Source organism: Pollachius pollachius (genome assembly GCF_949987615.1).
Source record: "Pollachius pollachius genome assembly, chromosome: 11".
NCBI lineage: Eukaryota > Metazoa > Chordata > Actinopteri > Gadiformes > Gadidae > Pollachius > Pollachius pollachius.
The window spans coordinates 6,658,932-6,680,735 of NC_136944.1; the positions used below are offsets into that span (position 1 = coordinate 6,658,932).

Below are 21,804 nucleotides of genomic sequence, written 5' to 3' on the forward strand. Positions count from 1 at the left end.
GCTACAAGTGGATGAGGTAAATACAAGAACGATGATATGCGATGGCGAGAATGATTAAGAACTGTGTACCCTGCGATCCCGCCAGCCAACTTGAGGCCAGCCGCCACACAATGCAAACTATGCGAGTGTGAACACCCAAGGTGTTTTTCCTTATAAATCTTAAGCGCGATACAACTATCGAGGCCTTAGGCGCCTCTATTATTAACCTATAGGTAGTAGAGAATCTACGAGATGGGGGACGTCTGTGTTTCTCCCTGTGACGCAGCGCGAGTGACTGGACTGTGGTGGAATGCTTTCGTCATGTTTTCCCTCAGGATTTACATGGTGTTTACTGCGCATTCCTCGGTACGGTAACGCGGTTGTTGGTGTGATTCGTCAGTGTGTGTCTGTGTGTTTTTGCGTGCGTGTGACTTGTTTACCGGGTGAAAAGTTCATTTGACTGGGCAGTCTGGTGAAAGTGGCTGGTCATCGTTGCGATTGGGGACAGGACCAGTTGAAGGACATCTTTAACAGGCCATGTGCCCCGGAAAGGCCGGAACCGCGCTGTAGCCCCAAACCCACACACACACTGCAGGGAGGAGTTAACCTGCCCCCCCCCCCCCCCCCCCCGAGACTAACAGCAGTACTTGGAATGACATTTTCTTTTCGACACACTTCAGTCCAGAGTTCCATGTTGAAGGTCAGGTGTGTCCATGGCCGTTTGCGTGTGTGTGTGTGAGTGTGATTGTGAGTGTGTGTTTGTGTGTGTGTGTGTGTTAACCATGGATGCGAGTTGACACAGAGTTGAGTCTGTTCTGTAGCCCATGGCTACCACAACGTCTTAAGTGATTGGCTTGGTGGGAGAGGCAGGAAGTGGAAGTGAGAGCAAGAGAGTGAGAGCGAGAGAGCGAGAGAGAGCGAGAGAATAAAGAACGAGCGAGTACATGGAGAAAAGGAATCCTGCGGTCCTCTCTCTAGTACCATTCTTCTTCTCGCGCGTCCCTACATCTCTTCCACATCGCCATGGTTACCGCGACAACACCCACATCAACTCAAGAGTCACTGGCTTGGTCCGCTCCGGAGGTGAGAGTGTCCTCTCCGCCCTCCCCTCGCCCATCAGTAGCTGGTGGAGGAGGAGAGAGAGTGTCTGAGAGACCCCCCCTCCCCCTCAGTAGTGGTTGGAGGGGGGAGAGTGTCGGAGATCCTCTCCGCCCTCCCCCCTCCCCCCAGTCAGTGGCGGGTGAGGGGAGTGTCTGAGACCCCCCCCTCCCCCTCAGTAGCGTGTGGAGACCGTCACCCTCCCCCCCCGGCCCGGTCAGTAGCAGGTGGAGTAGAGTCTCCCCCCCCCCCCCCCCCCCCTCCCCGGTCAGTAGCGTGTGGAGACCGTCACCCCCCCCGCCCGGTCAGTAGCAGGTGGAGTAGAGTCTCCCCCCCCCCCCCCCTCCCCGGTCAGTAGCGGGTGGAGTACCAGTCGTTGTCGGTCATCTGCACCAGCTCGTTGACCACGTCCAGCAGGTTGAAGCCGTGCTTCCTCAGCAGCCTCTGGTTGAGGGTCCGGTCGCTGAAGCCCATCTCCACCAGCACGGCCGTCATGGTGTCCTGGGTGGAGGCGTCCACCGGGGGCTGTGGGGGCGGAGGCGGAGCAGAGACAGGAGGTACGGGTCAGCCGTGTTATTATGGAGCTAATATGGCGCCGCTGGCTACGGTGGAATGACGGTGTGAAAGTAGGGATGAAGAGTTATACGGTGGAATGTAGTTTATCATAACCTACACCTTTTACATTATCCTGCTATAATTGTATATATTATGTGATAATAATATGAAGCATATTTTATCCCATCCGTCTTATCATACTACGTTAATCATTATTTTTATTATTTTTTATGTTGATATATTATATACGTTATGAACAATCTGGTTCCAGCTAAAGCAATGTGCGATATTCCAGAATTTCACCGACTTTAGTTTTATGCTTTGCATTCAAAAGTACATTTTTGTGTATGGATGCATGTTCATGTCACCGTGGAACCAACAGGTGTTGTCGCCCTACGATGATTTGGTTCAAATGGTCTGATCCATTGGCTAAAGGAACCTCGCTGACCGTCCAAACATTAGTGAGGAGAGTTCTCCCCAGAGACGGATCCCCAGCTAACACAGACAGGTGTGTGGGCTTGGGGGGGGGGCTCACCTGAGTGGGACCCTGGCCTGTGCACAGGGCTTTGTAGGCGGAGGCGGCCACAGACAGCGCCCCCTTCACCAGCCCGTCTGTGATTCCTGGATGGCTGACAGGGGACAAAAACATTGTTTCCTTAAAAGAATAATGATTAATTAAAACTAATTAAAGTCAAGGCCAATCAATGGCAAATCAATGGCCAAAGAACACAGTTTGCAGAACATCATTGGTGTTGTAGCCTGACACACTGATACAGGCAGAGCCGCGGACAGACCTGGGGTCCTCAGGATTGTCCACCGCTGGGTCGGGGGTGTCTGCGGGGTCTGCGGGGGTGTCCTCCTGGGGCTGTGTGTCTGAGGGGCCTGAAACACACACCGCCACACCACACCACCCCAAGGCTTACTGGCTGCCTTTATAAGAGCACATTATACAGCTATACACATTTTATAGATTTTAAATAATCTATTTTTCTATTTTCTTTTTGCAATTTTATGTTTATTGGCTGCACTATGTCGCATTCGGCAATAAGGCATATTGATATTTTGCTGTCAATTGAATAAAAAAAAGTAGCAGGGTAAACACATGCTGTGATTAATCAGTAATTTAATCGCAAGATCATATTTGGTGTGAAAAGCCACCAAAATGATATATTTTATTCCAAAAGACATTAAATGATGTGGCGGATAAGAAAAGCATTAACTACCCTAATAGAAAATGCTGAACTACACATCTTATTATCACTTCTGTGTGTGTGTGTGTGTGTGTGTGTGTGTGTGTGTGTGTGTGTGTGTGTGTGTGTGTGTGTGTGTGTGTGTGTGTGTGTGTGTGTGTGTGTGTGTGTGCTCACCCTCCTGGTTTTGGTAGAGATCAGAGCTCACTTCCTCCTCTCCGACCTCTTGACCCGCACCCTGGTCCTGCACCGCCTCTTCCCTGCCCTCCGGACTGACACACACACACACACACACACACACACACACACACACACACACACACACACACACACACACACACACACACACACACACACACAGAGGATAGATGCCCCTCAGTTCACTACCTTTACAATGCCAAACTAACCAACCGAGAACTGTTGAAGCATGGACATCTTTTCCATCCAAAATCCAGGACTTATTTCTTAGACAGACTCAAAGGAAGAGATGTGTTTTTCTAATCTTGCTTGATTGCTGTCTGGAAACTTTCGGCTTTAAGACAATAAGAACAATAACTTAATAAACAAACACGTTGGGGTAAACCTCAACGACACATAAAACCTTCTACAGCAGGATTATAAAATAAAACAAAAAGGATACAAAATTCCACTTTAGACAAATTGATGGTCGTATTGGTGTGACATACGTTATCAACCTTTCCCATCTTTCCAAGAACGTTCCCTGTTGCAGTCTCAAAGCCAATGCAATCCTTTCCATTATAATGCTGTAAATCCATCCCTCCACAGTAGGGTTTCCTGGTTTTAACCGCCTTCGGTATTAGACGTTCTGCTTATTTATTTTACTTTATGTCATCATTGATGCTGTTGACTTGTGTTTGTTACTAGATATCTGCAACAGCCAGAGCAGCTCCCCCCCCTACCTTGGCGTGAGGCCGGCTGTAGGGGGCGCCACCACCTCGGGGGTCAGCGGCTCATCGTCCAGCGTCTGGGAGGTGCACAGCATGTCGTTGGCGCTGCTGGTCACCGACACCCCAGGCCCCCCTGCACCCCCCAGCTCCCGCTCCTCCAGGGGGGTCTCCGGGGTGGAGGGGGTCTTGGCCGTGGGGTCCCCGGGCTGGGACAAGGCTGAGCTGCAGAAGGAACGCAAACAAACATGATTGCGTTGACATGTTACGATAAGACTGCTCACCCGTTCCAGGGGAGCCGCTCACATTACCTCAGCTTCACTGGTTACCAGTCCTGTCCCAAATCAAATTCTAAATTCTACTTCTCACACTTAACCTTCTCACCCATGACCTTCTCACCTAATGACCTTCTCACCCATGACCTTCTCACCCATGACCTTCTCACCCATGACCTTCTCACCCATGACCTTCTCACCCATGACCTTCTCACCCATGACCTTCTCACCTAATGACCTTCTCACCCATGACCTTCTCACCCATGACCTTCTCACCCATGACCTTCTCACCCATGACCTTGCTCCTCCTTTACCTCTGTGACCTTCTGACCCCTGATGCTCCGCACTGCTCCCTCAGAGCATCCAACCAAAATCTCCTCTCTGGCCCCCGCACCAAACTTTCTACCCCGGGGGGGGGCAGGTCTTTCAGCGCCACGGCCCCCAAACTCTGGAACTCCCTTCCTCAATCCCTCTGTGACTGTCTCTCCTTTCTCTCTCTTTAAAGCTCATCTCAAGAGCTTTCTGTTGCAAGAACCCCTCTCCTCTTCCACCACCACCACTGCATAGACCCTCTGACTATATTATTTGATTTGATTTTTGATTAGTGTTGCTTGACTTCGTGTGGTGCTCTCTTGGTCTGTGTGCGCTGATGACACTGTGTAACGCGGACCCTGAGTGTGAGAAAGGCGCAATATAAAACAAACCTATTATTATCATTAACAAGGCGGGTAGGAGGATGAGCCACCGAGACGTATCAACATAAAGGGTGGACCAACGGGACCAGGTTCGAGAGCGGGGCTCTGTACCTGTACATGGAGTCCCCTAGTGGCCGGCTGGTGTCAAAGCAGTCGGGGAGGATGATGATGTAGTCCTCAGAGGAGGCCGAGGAAGAACGGCTCCTCATCCACTCCTCCATCTTGTCCTCTCCTTCGGGGCTCTCCTTCTCCTCCTCCAGGCTCCTCCCCTTCCGCCGGGGGTCCGCACACATGCTCCTCACGCCCAACCCTTGCTCTGTGGGAAGTGACACACGAGGCGTTACCACGGCAACAACGGAAAGGTCCCAACGAACTACAAAGGCTACCCTTGTGTGCGGCGGGCATGTATGAGATGGTTGCATCGACGTCTTGATCGCTGAACTCATTTTCTTCTATTTGAGCAGGTGAGTGCTTAATCTGGCAACCCGTAGTTCTTCAAGAATCTGGCAACCCCTAGTTATTAAAGTAACGGGCGACCGGATCTGAAGCGGTCAAATAACCATCAAACATTGCAGGAGTGTGTCCTCTACCCGCCTATAAAATATCTAGAATAAAGTAAAAAGTATGTTTATATGCATCTAAAAAAAACAGCGAAACTCAGTCTTGGAAGGACTCTTGGTGGTATGGGAGTGGCGCACCTCAAAGCCAGAAACGTCTTTCCTTCAGCTGGCAATGAGGTATGAGTGTATAATTAACACATGTAATTAACGTACGGTAATTGGTCACCGCTTTGCTACGTAGCCAGGAGGGAGAATAGACTCTGCATATTTAAGCAGTTTGAAGGAATAGACCACCCTTTGTTGGTGCTTTATGCACACCTTGATAACCCTTAATAACATAATAAAGGTAATTTACGGAGTTCCTATTGTCCATCGTTTTTATGTTTAATATATTGAAGTACTATCTGTTATTTTAAACTCTGAGGTTCTAATGGCTACTTGTGTTTAGTTTGGAAAGACAGAACTTCAATGTACGCCAAAGGGATTGTGGGATCTGATTGGCTGATCCGGTTGGTTTGGCTGTAGCTAATCCAATTGGCTGCAGAGAAACCTTTTAATGACGTGCCCACGCCCCTCAATAAAACACTGCTGACTGCAGGCTTACCAGACCTTATGAGAGAGGCAAATACTGCCTGGCTGTGCAAGGCCAGTACCCAACAACAACATTAAACACATCTAGAAACAGTCTAGACACAATCTAGACACAATCGAGACCCAGTTTGGACACAATCTATACCCAGTATAGACACAGTCTAAGCAAAATATAGACATAGTCTTCATACAATATAGACAAAATCAAGACACAATCTAGAAACAATCTAGACCCAATCAAGACACAATCTAGACACAATGTAACAACAGCCTTCATGCAATCTAGACCCAATCAAGAGACAATCTAGACCCAATCAAGAGACAATCTAGACCCAATCAAGAGACAATCTAGACCCAATCAAGAGACAATCTAGACCCAATCAAGAGACAATCTAGACCCAATCAAGAGACAATCTAGACCCAATCAGGAGACAATCTAGACCCAATCAAGAGACAATCTAGACCCAATCAGGAGACAATCTAGACCCAATCTAGACCCAGTCCACATACAGTCCAGGCTCCCTCCCCAGTGCAGACCTAAGCCGTTCTCCCCAGGGTGCGGGTTCCACGGTGCGGCCGTTACCTGTGAGCCTGCGCTCCCCCATCAGCGTGGCCCTGGAGGGGCCCGGGGCCGAGCCGGGGCCGGCTGGGGGGCCCGCGGACAGGGGCCCCGGGAGGCAGGCCTTCAGGGGGGTGGGGAGGGACGCCTTCAGGCCCGAGGGACAGGTGTCTGGGCTCCGGTCGCTGTGCGGGCTCTTCACACACAAAGACACCGATCCGCCCTGGGCCGCGGGCCGTACCACTGTGAGGAGGGAAGGAGGGGGGTTTAAGAGGAATCCTCAAAGGCATCCGGTTATTAAGGAATTTATAAGTTTTAAGTTATTTATAAAGCCAAACCAAAATTTTCTGGATAATTACCCTAACTAATTTTTAACTAGGTTTTTATTCGTTTATTTTTTTATTGAACACAGAACACCTCAAAAGAAGGAGAGAGGCAAACAGCAAAACAGTATAAATGACGATAAAATTCAAAAATAACTTTAATCAAAATGTGTTTAATATAATATTTTTTTATAGAATTACAAATAGATTTCATAATGAAAATCATAGTAAAATGATCAAACTCTCTCCACTAATGATTGCTCGGAGCCTCTGTCCGTCTCGCTACCTTTGCTGTTGCCGGGGCGTGTCCCTCGGAGGGGGGCGTGGTCAGGGGCCTCCTCCAAAGTCAGAGAGCGAATCACGGTCTCACACACAAACTGGGTCCCGCTGATGTCGCCTCCCCCTTCCTCCTGGGCAGGCACGCCCCCACCACTCCCCTCCGCTCCTGGCCCCTCCCCCTTTGGTGCATCTTGGGAAAAGAGTGATTGGATGAGCAGGGGGGCCGAGTAAAGACCCCGCTTTCCGTCCTAGTGTAGGGGTGTACAACTCGCATAAGACACACCCGTGCCTTTCAACATTGTTCGGGGACATTCCTGCAGGTAGAAAGAGCCGACTGATATAAAAATGTGAAGGCGGCCGTCTTTTATGAAGGGGATTGGGCGGGGGCCGGTCGCTGAGCTCCATGGGGATGTTGGGGCGCGTTCATGAATGTGTGACAACGACCGACGTGTTCTGAAATGCAGGCGTGAAGGCGTACGCACGCAAGCTACTCTAACGAGGCGGCCGGTTCCGTCCCCCGGGGCCCGATCCAAGACGGGGCCTCTTGGGGCGAGCAAAAAGCCTCAATTACCCATGGAGCCAGTGGCGCCCTCCGACTCCTCCTGGATCAAACCCAAAGGGGAGGAGCTCCCGTCCTGTGGAGGGGGGGTCATGTCTGTAGGGGCCACTGGACAGGAGGGTGGGAGGACAGGGGAGGGGGGGGGGGGGGGGGGGGGGGTGGACGGATGGATGGGTGCAAAAGGTCGATGGATGAATGTGGGAATGAAAGAGAGAGAGAGAGAGAGAGAGAGAAAGCACGTTTATTGAGGTCGGCCGTGGCAGGAGGCAGAGACGTTGTCCGGATGTGTGGGCGACGGAGAGGATTGAAGCGTGTGCTGGTGATGGGTGAGGGTCATGTTGGAGGGGGTTGGGGGCGTGGGAGGGGTGAGGCTGCAGGGTCTTACCTGCGGGCGAGGTGTTGGGGACGCTCTCCAGCTCCTGCACGATGTTGATGTCCAGCAACTCAAAGGACAAAAGGTCCTGACACGGGGAAGAGAAGGAAGACGGTCCACAAGACGAATGGAGAATTCCGATGGCAGCATTGCATTATAAACCCCTCCCTTCTTGGCTCTTTCCCGTTCCGATTGGCCAACCATCGCAACCCAGACGTACAGGACACTGCAAGCCAGTCTATAGTATAACACTCAAGCTCTACGTCTTTGTATTCTTGATCAGGAGATCTGTGCGTTTGGGTACCAAACCCAAATACTTACATGAAAAGAGTTAACCAACTAGTTAGTGGCATTGGCAGCGCTATTGAAACCTTTTCACTGAAAACCCAAACTGGTGGCCCCACCTGTGCAGTGAGCAGGTCCACAGATGGGATGTAGTACTCCTCCTGGTCCACAGAGAGCAGGGCCTGGCCCCGGGTCGCTGGGCAGGGCTTCCCGTCCTTGGACACCGGGTTCTTACCCTGTGGACGGGTGGGACACGCAACAGAAGGCCTTTTTAAAATAGATGTTTTAGGCCATTTAGCAGACGGCGGAGTCAGCCATGCAAGTTGATTGATTGATTTAATCAATCCATCCATCCATCCATCCATCCATCGCCAAGGTAACCGGGGCCGTTACCTGTGGGGTGACGCAGGGCGACACCAGGACCCCGTCAGCCATCATGGCGGCTGGGGCCCGGGGGTCCACCACGATGCTGCACCACACCCGGGGCCCGAACTGCTCCCCGGCGTGGGCCAGCCGCCAGTGGGAGGTGTAGGAGCCCTCCGCACTGGGGGCGCACAGGGCCACGCTCACCACGCCAACCTACACACACAGGGGCCCGGGGCCACACACACACCGGGCCAGGTTACAGAAGGTTGTTGCAGAGCAAAGTCTGAATATTTGGAGACTTTTTTGTTTCCATTCCTATGTTTGATATTCTGCAATGCATATCAACTTATGATGTCATATCTAGGTCCCGGAGTCTTCTCTCACCTGGCCGGGTTGGAGGAAAGGAACGGACACTTCCCTCCAGCGATCGCCAGAACCCACGGCAAGGTTCCCCCACATGAACTTGAGCTGCAGGACACAACAGTGAGCGAGAGGACAGCCGTCATCAGGTACAATACGAGGACAACAACCAGGTAGCATGACAGCATGACAGCATGAGGCATGGTCTGATACCTCTGACTAAAAACTTCTGCTTCTTTGGTCGATTTTTATTATAAAACATATAGTGTTATTCCTGTGATCATCCATTCTCCCTCTATTATGGGTGCTATCGAATTTGCACTTAAGGTCGGAAGGTTGGCAGAAGAGACAAAGTCAAGCAAACGGTATTGGTTGAGCCCTTGATTAAAGCAACAGTCTGAGAGGGTTTCACAGACCATATTATATTACATTACCCCCCCCCCCCCCACACCCCAACCCTTAAACTGGAAGCTAACTCTTTAAGAAGTTTATCCTCGATGCAGCTTTGGTTCGGCCACCGGAGGATCCATAAGTGGGGGTCACCATGGAAACGGGAAACCCGATATCAGATTGCAGACACAGCTCACAAATAAATCACTCCTGCCTTGATTTTCTGATGAGTCACACAACGTCCATCTGCTGGGTTTGTGTCTAGTTTCAAAATCTTGGGGGCGGTGCAAGAAGGTTCAAAAAACCAGATACTGTTTTTTTTTCATTTTTAACGTAATATTTTGTGTAATGGGTTACTGGTTACGGAAAAAAAGTCTGGAATAAGTTCCCAATTAAAGGATGTATCAGCGATTCTGGGCCGAAACATAAATGAACACATCCGATCTTTCCTCCCGATCGGCTAGCTGCCCGCCCCGTAAGCTGCCTGCCAAAAAAACGCGTCTCTGTAAGCGGCCTATGGGCCGGGGTCGTACACAAAAACAGATGGTGCCACCAACCGCTCCAAACCGGATGGGGGGGGGTACCTTGGTGTCGGCGTTCCAGCTGGCCGTGCCCGTGTTCCTCATCTTCCAGTACTTGATGAACTTGGTGGCGGGGCGGAGCCGTGTCCCGTCGGGAAGGTTCTCGTCCAGGAACACCGCCGTCATGGCGGGCGCCGCCAGCGGACACGGGCGCTTTGGACGTCTGCCGGGGGGGGGGGGGAGATAGGGAGACCGTCAGAGGAACGTCACACCGGGGCGTAAACCGAAATACGGTCTGATTTTGGTCGCGTTTTTTGCCAACCGAAAAATACTGTTTAAGATGAACAGTGGAAAAAGGACGGTCCACGCATCCCATCCAGTCTTTAATAAAGATCGTTTTACTTAACTATTCTTTTTACTTCACATATCTTATCCCGTTCCTCATCCTCTGCTGCTGCTCCACAATGAAACACACAGACCTGCTCCCAGGGGTTATCCTTCCTTCCCTCTTTACTCTTTTATCCTTCCCTTCGTTCCTTCCTTTGTATCTTCCTACCTGCCTTCCTTCCATTTTACTTCATTCTACTCTCATCTTCTTTCTTATCTGACTTTTGTCCAGATTCCTTCCCGCCTATCTTCCTTCCTTCGCTTTACCATCTTACTTCTGTCCTTCCTTACTGCCTATCTTCCCTCCTCCGTCCTTCCATCCCTCCCTCTTCCTTCCTCCCTCCTCCTCCTCCCTTCCTTCCTTCCTTCCTTCCTCCCTCCCTCCTCCCTTCCTTCCCTCCCTCCTCCTTCCTTCCCTCCCTCCATCAGCTAGCTCCACCTACTCTGGGCTGTTGTGGTGCTGGGTGGCGCGGGGCTGCAGCAGGACGGGGGAGGAGCTTCCGTCGTGGTGGGAGGAGCTCCACTGCTGGCCCCGCCTCTCCATGCGCAGCTGCTTGCGGATCTCCTTCACCTCGGCCTTCAGCTGCCGCTTCTCCGCCTTCAGCCGCTGCTTCTCCGCCTTCCGGAAGCTTCGGTCGCCCCGCCGGTAGAACCTGATGTACGTAGGTATATTACGAATAACATTGCATTACATTTCTTACCTTACAATAAAATCAATAGCCTCTTACCCACTCACGGTATGTTGTACGTCCTGGCACTAAATAGCATTTATCTTTCTTCTGGCAAATGTACTTTTTGTAAGTCACTTAAAAGCGTCTGCTTAATGCCCAAAATGTAAACGTAAAAGTAACAATATGACGTAATATGACATAATATAATGAATCGCATGAATTATAAAATACACTTCATAGATACAAATATATACTTTGAAACATTTATGAATGATTGGCATTTCAATAAATAAATTACGATTAAGAATCACAAAAATACTTTGTATTTACGTTTACAAATGTTCTAATTCCAAATAGAAAGGCCTTGTTTGTAAAGCAAGGTGTACGCCGTCCAATGGAGGGCCAGACGTGACACAACACGACTGAACGGGCTCATAGAGGAGCGCTGGGGGGGTGGGGGTGTATGGAAGGAAGGCCTGCTGCAGTACCACTGCTTGGCCACAAGGACAGCATGCTGATGCCCCGGTCGGCATCACCGTGTTTAATCGCCAGATAACGCACAGGAAGAAGTGTGGGGAGGAAGCATTTCAAAGAAGCGGCTGCAGGAGAGAATCGAGGACTGGTGTTTGAGTGAAGGAGAAGGAGGGATGGAGGGGAGCAGAGAGGGAGGGGAGGAGAGACAAGGTTAGGAGGGAAGGTAGAAGAGAGGGATGAGAGGTGGGAGGGAAAGGAGCAGGGAGGGAGGGAGGGAAGGAAGGGAGAAGAGAGGTAAGGAGGGGAGTGAAGAAGGATGGGAGGAGGGAGGGAGGGAACAGAGAGGGAGATAGAAGGAAGGGAGCAGGAGAGAGGGAGGGAGGGAACAGGGAGGGAGGAAGGATATTGAACAGCAGCAGCAGCTCCACGTGGCGGTTGGCTGCCGCTCCACGTACCTGCTGTGATCCGGAGCTGGGGAGCCGTGCTCGGGGATGGAGAGGGGCGTCCGGGCCCTCACCAGGTTGTGGCTGGGATCATGGGAGAAACTGCAGGGCTCGCACAGCGTACAGGAGGTACACACACTGGGAGGAGAGAGGGAGAGAGAGAGGGAGGATGGAGAGGGAGAGGGAGGATGGAGAGAGAGAGAGAGAGAGGATAGCAAGATTGAGAGAGAAAGAATGAGAGAGAGCGAGCGAGAGCAGAGAGAGAAGAGAGAGAATGAGAATGAGAGAGAGAATGAGAGAGCAAGAATGAGAGCGAGAGAGAGAGGGAGCGAGAGAACGAGAGAGAATAAAGAACAATGAATACATGGAGGAGATGAGTCAGGCTGTCCTGAGGCTTCAATTACCAAGGAATGAAAATGCTTATTCTGCCAGTTGTGCCTCAGCCATCCACTGTACATGGACTGTATCTGTGTTTCTGGCTTTAAAGGAGCAGACTTGAGCTTTCCAAAGGCTGGCTTTATTTTTTTCTGGAAACGTAATGTAAATCCACGGCATGGTAACCTTTTTTTGCATTGGGTGTATGGGGGAATTCTCCGTCTCTAGAGCACATCGCTGATCTGACCTGGCCCTAGTTCCCATAGATCTGACAACTAGTCAAAACTCAGATCTAATGTATTTCCAGGCATATCATACTTTGACCCGTTTCCCATTCCTGAATGTTTAAATTCATTGAATATCCTTTAATGAAATAAAGGATTTTCACTCTATGTTTTCATACGGAGGTTTGTCCTTTAGGGATCTGCCGTCACCAGTTGTGCACACTGCAGCAACATCTTACCCAGTATCCGCCAATCAAAATAAACAAAACCTCAATATTTCATTCATCTTTCCTGTAGTCTATCAACAATATTCCAACCTTAAATCGAATGCCATCAATTTGCAAATTCTATTGCATTTATTTTTTTGCATTCTATTCTTACCGACCACCAGTGTATCCAATAATAATTAGAAATTTTGCATTTCAGCATCACAGCTGACAGCAGACTCGGCAGAAACTACACAAACACTAAGTAGACTCACTCAGATTGGTTGAATGTGAGGCCATAACATTGCGTTGTGTCCATTCACAATTCACACCCACTCACTGTGTAAAGCACTCTGTCTTGAAGTGCGCCATACAAACGCAATCATCATCATAATCATTATCAACGATGATATTAGATTTTTAATGTGCCTACTGTTCGCTCTGAACATGGTTATCGTTATAATGCCCCTTCAACTTGGAACACTCTACAGAAAAAACTGCAAATTGCTATATTTCTGATTATAAATGATGCGTTGCAGACACTTTACATTACCAATGTGAATGTGCCTAGGTCGTCTTTTATAGCCTGCATATGTTTCCTGTTTTGTAAATTGTGTTTATGTTTTCAGGTTTCGTTTCGACGTGTCTTTAAGCTAGCTGCTGCCTTTCTTGGCCAGGGCTCACTTGTAAAAGAGACTACTGTCTCAATGTGACTACCCGGGTAAAGCAAAGGGTAAAACAATGACCTGCACTGGTAGCCTCCGCCTGCGGTCTGCCCCCTGCAGGAGGAGCAGTGAGGTGCAGAGGAGGAGGAGGAGGAGGAGGCGGAGGAGGCGGAGGAGGAGGTGGGCACGCCGGGGAGCACTGAGGTGGGCACCTCGGGGACCTGGTGATGGACATCGGCTACCGCAATCACGTTGGCGCCGCCGCCGCCGCCGCCGCCGCCTCCCCTGGGCCCGGGGCCGCCTGGGGGCCCGCCTCCGGCCCCGGACCCACCCCCTCCTCCTGCTCCGGGGGCCCCCCCGGACGAGCCCCCCCCCATGGGCTTGTGGATGCAGCACTGGCCGGAGAACTCGCGGCAGATCTTCTCCACCGCCTCGCGAACCACCTGGTCCTTAAACTGGAGGGAGGGCAGGATGGATGGAGGGAGGGAGGGAGGGGGGGGGGAAGGAGGGAGGGAGGGCCAGAGGGGTGGAGGGGAGGGGGACATGACATGAAAGGTAGGAATGAGAGGAGAACGAGTCAGAGGGGGGGGAGAGAGGGACAGGGAGAGAGAGAGATAGAGAGAGACGGGGAGGGTGGGAGGGAGGGAGGGAGGGAGGGAGAGAGAAAGAACAAGCAGGAGCGAGAGCATTCAAGAGAGAGAGACGGGGAGGGAGGGAGAGAGAGAGAAAGAGAGAGGTTCACGTTCGGTGCATAAACATTGAGATGCTTGCCGTAGAGTGTCGTGGCAGTGATCCTCACCTTCTCCATGTAGGAGGTGAACCAGGCCGGCGGGGTCTTATCTTCTTCTCTGCTCCCCTTCAGCTCCTTTAGGATCACCTTAAGCATCACATCACAACCCCCTAATTCAGCTCAAATTCGAACACTCAAAAATAATGACAGATCCAAATCCATTTCATACTTTATGCAATTCCTCATTCTGATTGCAACCACACCTTGCGGGCGGCACCAATTCTAACTATTGAGAGAACAGCCTCCGTCATCTTAATGTTAATGAGGGTCAGCCCTGAGCTCACCATGCCCTGCTCAGGCACCGCCGCCTGGACCTTGCGGCTGACCACCTGGGTGAGGGCGGGGCAGTGGGTGACCTGGGGGGGCCGGAACCCCCTCTTGGGCTCGGCCCCGCTGGACCTGGGGGCCAGGGCCGGCGTGGGCAGGGTGGCGGCGGGCAGCCGGGTGGGCTGGCCCCGCGTCTCGTACACGTTCATGTGCAGGCGGTTCCCCTGTCGGGCGGCGCTCTGTTGGGGGGGAGGTAGTAGGGCTGAACGACTAAATCGAATTCAAACCGACATCGCAATCTAATAGATTGCGATGTGCAAATCACAAAGGCTGAGATTAATAAAAAAAATCAACTTTTTGTTGGATTTGTTACTCTTATTGACCGGAGATCCGTAAGATTCGTATTTATTCTTTCTTTTACAATTCAATAGTTAAATAAAGATGTTATAATATCAATTCATGCATCAATTCATCTCAACACATAGGCCTGTCCTAAATGAAAGAATATACTATAGAAGGATTGATGCTTGTTTAGTAAATAATTCAGGACATATGGAACTTTTAAAGAATAATGGCATACTAATTTGCAATATTGGTCGAAAATAATCGCAATTCGATTAATTCCCCAAATCATTCAGCCCAAGGAGGTAGCTAGTTATTCCCCCTTGTTAGGGCTTAGCTAGGTTATGTTGCTAATGATGGCATTCTTGTTTTATTCAAATGGAATCGGTGACAACTTAGTCCAAATGATTAATGTAATTTCATCAAGAAGTCATTTATCAAGGCATTAATTCAGTTTTAGCAAGCTAGCAACTGAATTGCTGCCCATAACGTTTGGCAGTATTTCAGTGCCCACTAGCTAGCTAGCTAGCAGTAAAGTCGTCATTGTATATATGTTGTTTGGCACAATGTATTCTTGCACATTAAGGGAATAAACACAACAAGTCACCAGCGTTGACTTGATATGTAGTGATCAACGCAGTCTCACATGCCAGGACTGATCACCTGCTCCGACTAGCAATTCTACCAACTCTGCAATACATTGGTTTAAACATTATCCACCTGTTTCCTAATGCCAGGAGATTTTGTCAGTGAAGGAGATTATGATAAATGGGTGTGCATTCTTTAATACATCCAATTTTCCCTGGAAATGTTACTTGTTAAAGGATCAACGTGTAAGAGTTGGCCGAATCAGTCCACCCCACTCCGAACAAGTAAGGGGCAGCTTATTAAAAGAGAGTCATGGTGTCCAGCCCTATCGTATTCTAAATGGGCTGACCCTCATAAGAACAAACAGCTCAGCAGACATATTAACACTGTCAGAAACGTTATACTAGCTACCTTTATAAGCTATCATAACATAGCCGTCTAACTAACCAGTATAAAAATAACATTGCCAGTTCAGCATCAAACCTAATACCTTTTACCACTTAGAGCTGTCTACAGCGGTATCCATTGTATTCTTTGGTGCAAGAGGGTGACAAGAGGGTTAGAATACGTCCTCTGGACAGCTCTACTCTCATCCTCTCAGCCTCTCATGTTGGACTGAGGGCAGACTGGCCGAGGCAGTGACGGTGACCTCTTGAGGTATAAAGTTATATTACGAGACGGTACAGGCTGGTGCTAGCTGGCTAGCTGCTAACTTCATTTAATATCGCTGCAACACATTGCATAGACATCTTTGATATAGCGTCAAAATCTATAAGCCATTCACATTTTGTTGATAATTATATATACCTTTGAATAATTGCGATGAATAATCAAGATACATCTTTAAATCAAAAAAATAAATAACCGGATGACTCCGATGCTTACCTTCAAAGCCTCTTCATACTCGGCTGGAAAAGAACCAAGAAAAATTATAAAGACTGATTTTTAACTACTGCTTCTCTTTCTTGCAATTAAACCAGAATATAGTTTGTAAGAGGTTTCTCAGAGCTTTAACTCACCCTGACTGTTAATGGATACCTGAAGACAGAAAAGAACAGAAGAGGAGATGTTAGTTACAACTAGGTATCCTTGACTAAATTAACTCAGTGTCAAGCCAACATTTATATTCTATTATGTATTATTAGTTGAGGATTCATAAAGTAAGATTGATCAGAATAAAGTTGATTTCATGACGACCAAAGCACAAGTTTGTGTTTGGTTTTGTTTTTTTGTTTCACTATCGTTTGTTTCTGAGGGTTATTGACCTCGGCCAAGGAGGGTGTGTTTTCATGTTTCTGGGTATGCCCGTCTGAGGGTGGGTATGTTGGTGGGTATGTTTTTTATGCATAACACAAAAGGGGATTAATTTTTAGTGCCAATCGGTCATAAGGGGGCATCGTAGTGGGCGGGACCTATCACCATAAGGTGCATTACATTACATTGGTCAAGGGTTCATGATGATTGTTGGGGGACCTCCCCCCACTAGGCAAACGTCTATCAAGCTGATTCCTTTTCTGACCGTGTCTATTCATTCAGACGTAAAGAAAACATTTAGGCAAGGGAGAAGAAATCGATGGGACTGTTCATTGGAACGAGTCAGGCCATCCCAATCTCACCCGCACACTGAGGAAAGGAGCCGTAACGGATAATATCATGGAATTAATGGATAATACGGTCATAATGGAAGAGGCGAAGAGGAAATCGACACAGGAGCGCGAGTAGAGGAAAAGAGAGTGACCAAGCAAGCTGTCGGCTGAGAGCGAATCTCGGAATGGCTTTTTAGTCGTTGGCGAGAGCTTCGGGAAATCAGAGGCTGCAGGACAGATGCTGAGATGGCCTACTTGCTGATGAACTAGTGAGTAATAGGAGCTGGCTCACTATGCCTCGGTTGGTCTCGGCGTGATGTTTGACGTGTAAGGGGTCAACTCGCTACTTTTTTCCCACAAGCCAAGTCAGCCCATTTCGAAGCAACGCACTCCATGACAGAGACGCAGGGCTTTACGGCTTCATGCATCGCTTCTCAGCAATGCATGACAGGTCTACGACACTGCCTTAAATGTTATGAGACCTAAGGGGTATTCAGGTAAAAAAATACAAATTCTTACATATTGCTGAGGTGAAAGTACACATGTTTAACTTGTGGCTTTTCCCCCTAGCCGTTCCAGACGATTGTCATATTGAAACTCGGGAATGGTTACAGTATAAACACATTATAAAACAACAAAACAAGCAACAAAGATGTGACGTTCCCGCACCTCCTCATTCTCCTCGTCAAAGTAGGTGACCTGGAGGTGGCACAGGCCGAAGGAGCGCTTCACCTGGGGCCCAAAACAAAACATGTCTTTCACACACAGGGTACACATGCAGACAGCCCTCAGCATCTGATTGGCTAGGGCCTGGGGATAGGTGAGCCTTATGAGATCCTAAAAATAAAACCTGTAATTCATATAGGATTGCATATAGGCATGCAACATTGCATTTTGATAATCATTTCCTCAAATGTTATGATTTCCAGTTCCCACTCACAAATATAGTTTCCTCATGATTTGCTAGTCTACTTTGCTGTACTAACAAGTAGGCTAGACGTTTTCAAGAATTTATTTCATCATGTCATTTGTTTTGGTTTGATTTGATTATAATAACAGAAAATTACTGTCACACTATTATGCCTATCTCTTGTGTGATTCTTCACTCGTAAAGTATGCTCTGAGTTGCAATGGCACACGAAATTAAGTCTTCCCGTGGTTATGAAAGGGGCTAAAAGTTAGGGACCCAATAGACCCCACATACTCTCTGAAGTAGTTCTGTGACACAGTTCATTACCAAAGCCATAAGCTTTGTGCTGATGAACAGCACAATTGTTGTTCTTCAGCTAATGCGTAGACTATTCCCCATCACTCCCAACCCTCATTCTCTTTCTCTCATTGTGGTCCTCTTCCTCTCCTTTACACTTGCTTAAGGGCTACTATCAACTGTTGTAATCATACCGTTACCTAGATGGGGAACGAGCAAGCATTAGTAAATTTGATGTCAGTTTATTTTTAAAAAGGAAGAAGGTCAAGCCATATCGTGGCTACGGCTTTTCAAAGAGTGATTATGAGATGTTGTAAAATAAAAAGGCCTGCCATTCAAGACAGACGAGTGTGATTAAGCCATACGATCCCATGTACAGTTCAGACACACACACACAGAAACACAGCGACACACCGACACACACACATATATGCACACATACACACACTGTACAATTAATATCCATCGTCAGATCCCGTCGATGAGACAGCATAGCGAAGCATCACCACTCACCACTACTAAAAGCCCCACCACTACTAAACCCATCGATTCGGCTCGCTAAAAACACCAGACATACCAGTCTACTCTCGACAGATGGCTTGGTTGGAGCAACTCTATAGTAAGGAATGATCAGTGTTGCCTAAAAATGCAAAAGGTTATCACGTCAACGGATGTATCTGACCCCCTCCCAGCTCACCATGGCCTCCATGGTGTCCCAGCTCTTCGTGTCGGAGCCCGACAGCAGAAAATTCTTCGCATTCCCCCTGAAATTCACCTTTAGATTAATATAGAAGTCCATAGTTTCGGACTGCTGCGCTTTAAAACATATTAAAAACGTGTCTGATGCATTGAATTGCAGGCGCAATGTCACCAATTCCGTCAGTCACTTATCCGAGGGGATCAGACGTAGGGTATTTTCTGTTTACATCAGCGGACTGAACACGCCCACATAGGGACCACCTGTCCGGAAAACCTACTCCATCGACTTCACGACCGTTGTTACTGCGTGAAATAGCGCAGCGGCAGCGCAATTGAAATGAGTCGACCTGAGTCTGGTCGAGAGGAAGTCCGTGTTGCGTTCTCCATCGTCTGTTTGCATTACAGGGATATATATACAGGGTGCGATTTGTGAAAAAACCAGAGGGGGGGATAATTTTGAGAAACATTTTAAAATGTTGCAAAATGAAGACGGACCCTGTGTATTTTGGTTGTTAATTATTACGATGTAATGGTGAAAATACTTTGGGTGGGGGGGATAATTTTTATCCCCACCGAGGATAAAAATAATTCAGCAGAGGGTAGGACGTGTAAACCAGAGGGGGGGATCATCCCCACCATCCCCACCGGCAAATCGCACCCTGTATATATATATATATATATATATATATATATATATATATATTTGGACAATCACACATACATCCTTATGGAATATTATATCTATTCATCAGCATTGTAAACAGCTGGCAAGTATGCCAGGTAGGGTAGTATGGCCCAATCCCAATGTCCGGACTCACAGACTTTATTGCCCGTTCTCGCGAAATTATTAAGGCTTTAGGGCTGTCCCAATGTCGAATTCCAAAGGGCGTGAGGGTTTGAGTCCACACTTATCGAGCCCTTTCCCTGAGTCCGCATCAGTGCAGACTTCACCTAAGGAAATTACCAACAGTTCAAAGCGTTCTGACGTTAACCGCGTAGAGACCATAGGGAAATCCGGACATTAGGAAGGTAAACAACAAGACGACGCTATCTGTCAATGCGCGACCAGATGGGAATTTCGGCCTTATTTTAGTGAGCCGGATCATTTGGATCAGTTCACCAACAAGAGCCGGCTTTTTTGCTCCCAAACGGCCATTCAAATAAGGCTACTACTTATACCTTTTATAATTCAGCCAAATGTAGCCCGTTCTGATTTATGTTTAGTTGGCCCTATGTGTAGGCCAATAATCACCTAAATTATTCAGTGCATCCTTTATTCTGTAAAATAAAAGTAACAATTATATTTTCTAATATCAATAAATTGCTGTAGCAGATTGTTTTCATTGCATTTACAAAACAAAACAAAAAAAAAAATAATTCCCAAACCGGCCAATGTCAGCAACATCTGTCATTAAATATTTCCAAGGTAACATGTGCTCTCGTGAAGTGCTGTCCCAATCCCATATATACCTATCTGAGCCCATGTGGCCTCAAACACTTGCTCACTTAGCACTTGAGATCAATTAAGTCCGTGAGTCCTTAGTTCTTAGTCCTCAGGGCTCACTTTGGGATTGGGCCTATATGTATTAAGTGTTAGTAGCTGAAAACACGTACTATCGTACTGAGGCAAAAACAGTGCATTTAGGGCATTTAGCAGACAGTCTTATCCAAAACGACTTACATAATTACGTTTGTCATAAGAAGTGAAACAATATATCGCTGTCGGTGTGTCAAGATGTTCATAGAACAAAGTGCCAAGTACTAACAATTGCTAGGCTAACCCATTCCCCGTATACAGTGATAGCTGGCTAATGCAGATGCTTCACAAATAAGTATAATGAATAAATACAACATACAGTAAGTGCGTACATTAAGTACCATGGCGTACAACATACAATAGTGGGAGGGGGGATCTGGATGGCTATGCAGAGTCTAGGTGAACTCTGAACAGGTGAGTTTTGAGCATTTTGCGGAAGGAGAGCGACTGCGGTCCTAAGTAATAAAAAGAAGGTGACGCACACTCTGAGTTCCAATAGTAAGAAGGTTGTAATTGGTGATAACGTTTTGACCTACAAAGACCTTCATCAGATCACATAGTACAATCAAGACAACAAATTCTCAGTCATATAGACTCGGTCTAGATTGTTTGATTGAAATCAATCAGAGTCAGCTGATCGCTTTCAAAGATGCAGCCTCATCAGGTTGAGGACCTCATCAGATAGATCGGACTGGGAGTAGATCTTACCATAGCTTATTGTCAGAAACGTTAAAAACATTTTTTTTACCCCATGTCCCTTTACGGGTTCCGTAAAAAACCATAGAAAAATCACAGAAAATACAGTAGTTTCGGTTTTCAGATAGGACATCATAAATAACATCTTTATCCAATCTAAATTATATCAACATAAATAAAGTCAGAGGGAAACTCTGTTCTGACATCGGCAGGGAGCCCGTTCCACCACTGTGTTGCCAAAACAGAAAAGAGTTGTGACTTTGCTGATCAACCTTTGCTTGCTCTTAGCGATGGCGGTACCAGACGTCCAGCTGAGCAGAGGTGGAAAGTAACGACTTACATTTACATTTAAGTAAATGTATTGAGTAGATTTTTTTGGGATTTAGTTTTTCAGTAGTTTTTAAAAACTGAAGTAAGTTTTACTTAAGTAAGGTTTGGTTGAGGTATTGTACTTAGTTACATAATTTAAACCACACAAGTTAGAGAGTAAAAAATTACAGGCAAGCATATCGAGAACGACAAGATGCATGCTGCATTGGACTGACAATTTCTGAGTTCAGCTAGCAACAACCCTACCTTTCAGCCCTCAGTGCAGTCAGACTAGGCTGTCAGTAGGCTGAATGGATAATGGCTGACTGTCCTGTTATGTCGGACTTCAAAATTAAACTTGAGTTTAATTTCAGTTCAGGCTATTGAACAAATGATTCAGAGATAAGAGGAGTATTAATATCACAGATGTCAAGCATATAGTGTCATGACACTCTTTCAAGTCAAAGTAGGCTAT

General features: G+C 47.8%; 1 protein-coding gene across 1 annotated transcript; it reads right to left on the minus strand.

Annotated features, from left to right (window-relative positions):
* Nucleotides 1-1,428: 1,428 nt before the first annotated feature.
* Nucleotides 1,429-18,977, minus strand: nbr1b (NBR1 autophagy cargo receptor b; the record flags this gene model as incomplete). Its single annotated transcript, XM_079746910.1, has 23 exons — nucleotides 18,786-18,977; nucleotides 17,551-17,613; nucleotides 16,315-16,333; nucleotides 16,181-16,203; nucleotides 14,383-14,604; nucleotides 14,108-14,185; nucleotides 13,390-13,763; nucleotides 11,851-11,976; nucleotides 10,694-10,903; nucleotides 9,927-10,086; nucleotides 8,977-9,060; nucleotides 8,620-8,805; nucleotides 8,346-8,462; nucleotides 7,954-8,029; nucleotides 7,581-7,676; nucleotides 7,017-7,199; nucleotides 6,432-6,650; nucleotides 4,809-5,013; nucleotides 3,743-3,952; nucleotides 3,000-3,094; nucleotides 2,427-2,514; nucleotides 2,168-2,261; nucleotides 1,429-1,602 (listed from the first exon to the last, which is right to left on the minus strand). The coding sequence occupies exons 1-23, from the start codon at nucleotides 18,885-18,887 to the stop codon at nucleotides 1,429-1,431; spliced, it is 3,204 nt and encodes a 1,067-aa protein (XP_079603036.1). The 5' UTR covers nucleotides 18,888-18,977.
* Nucleotides 18,978-21,804: the final 2,827 nt, after the last annotated feature.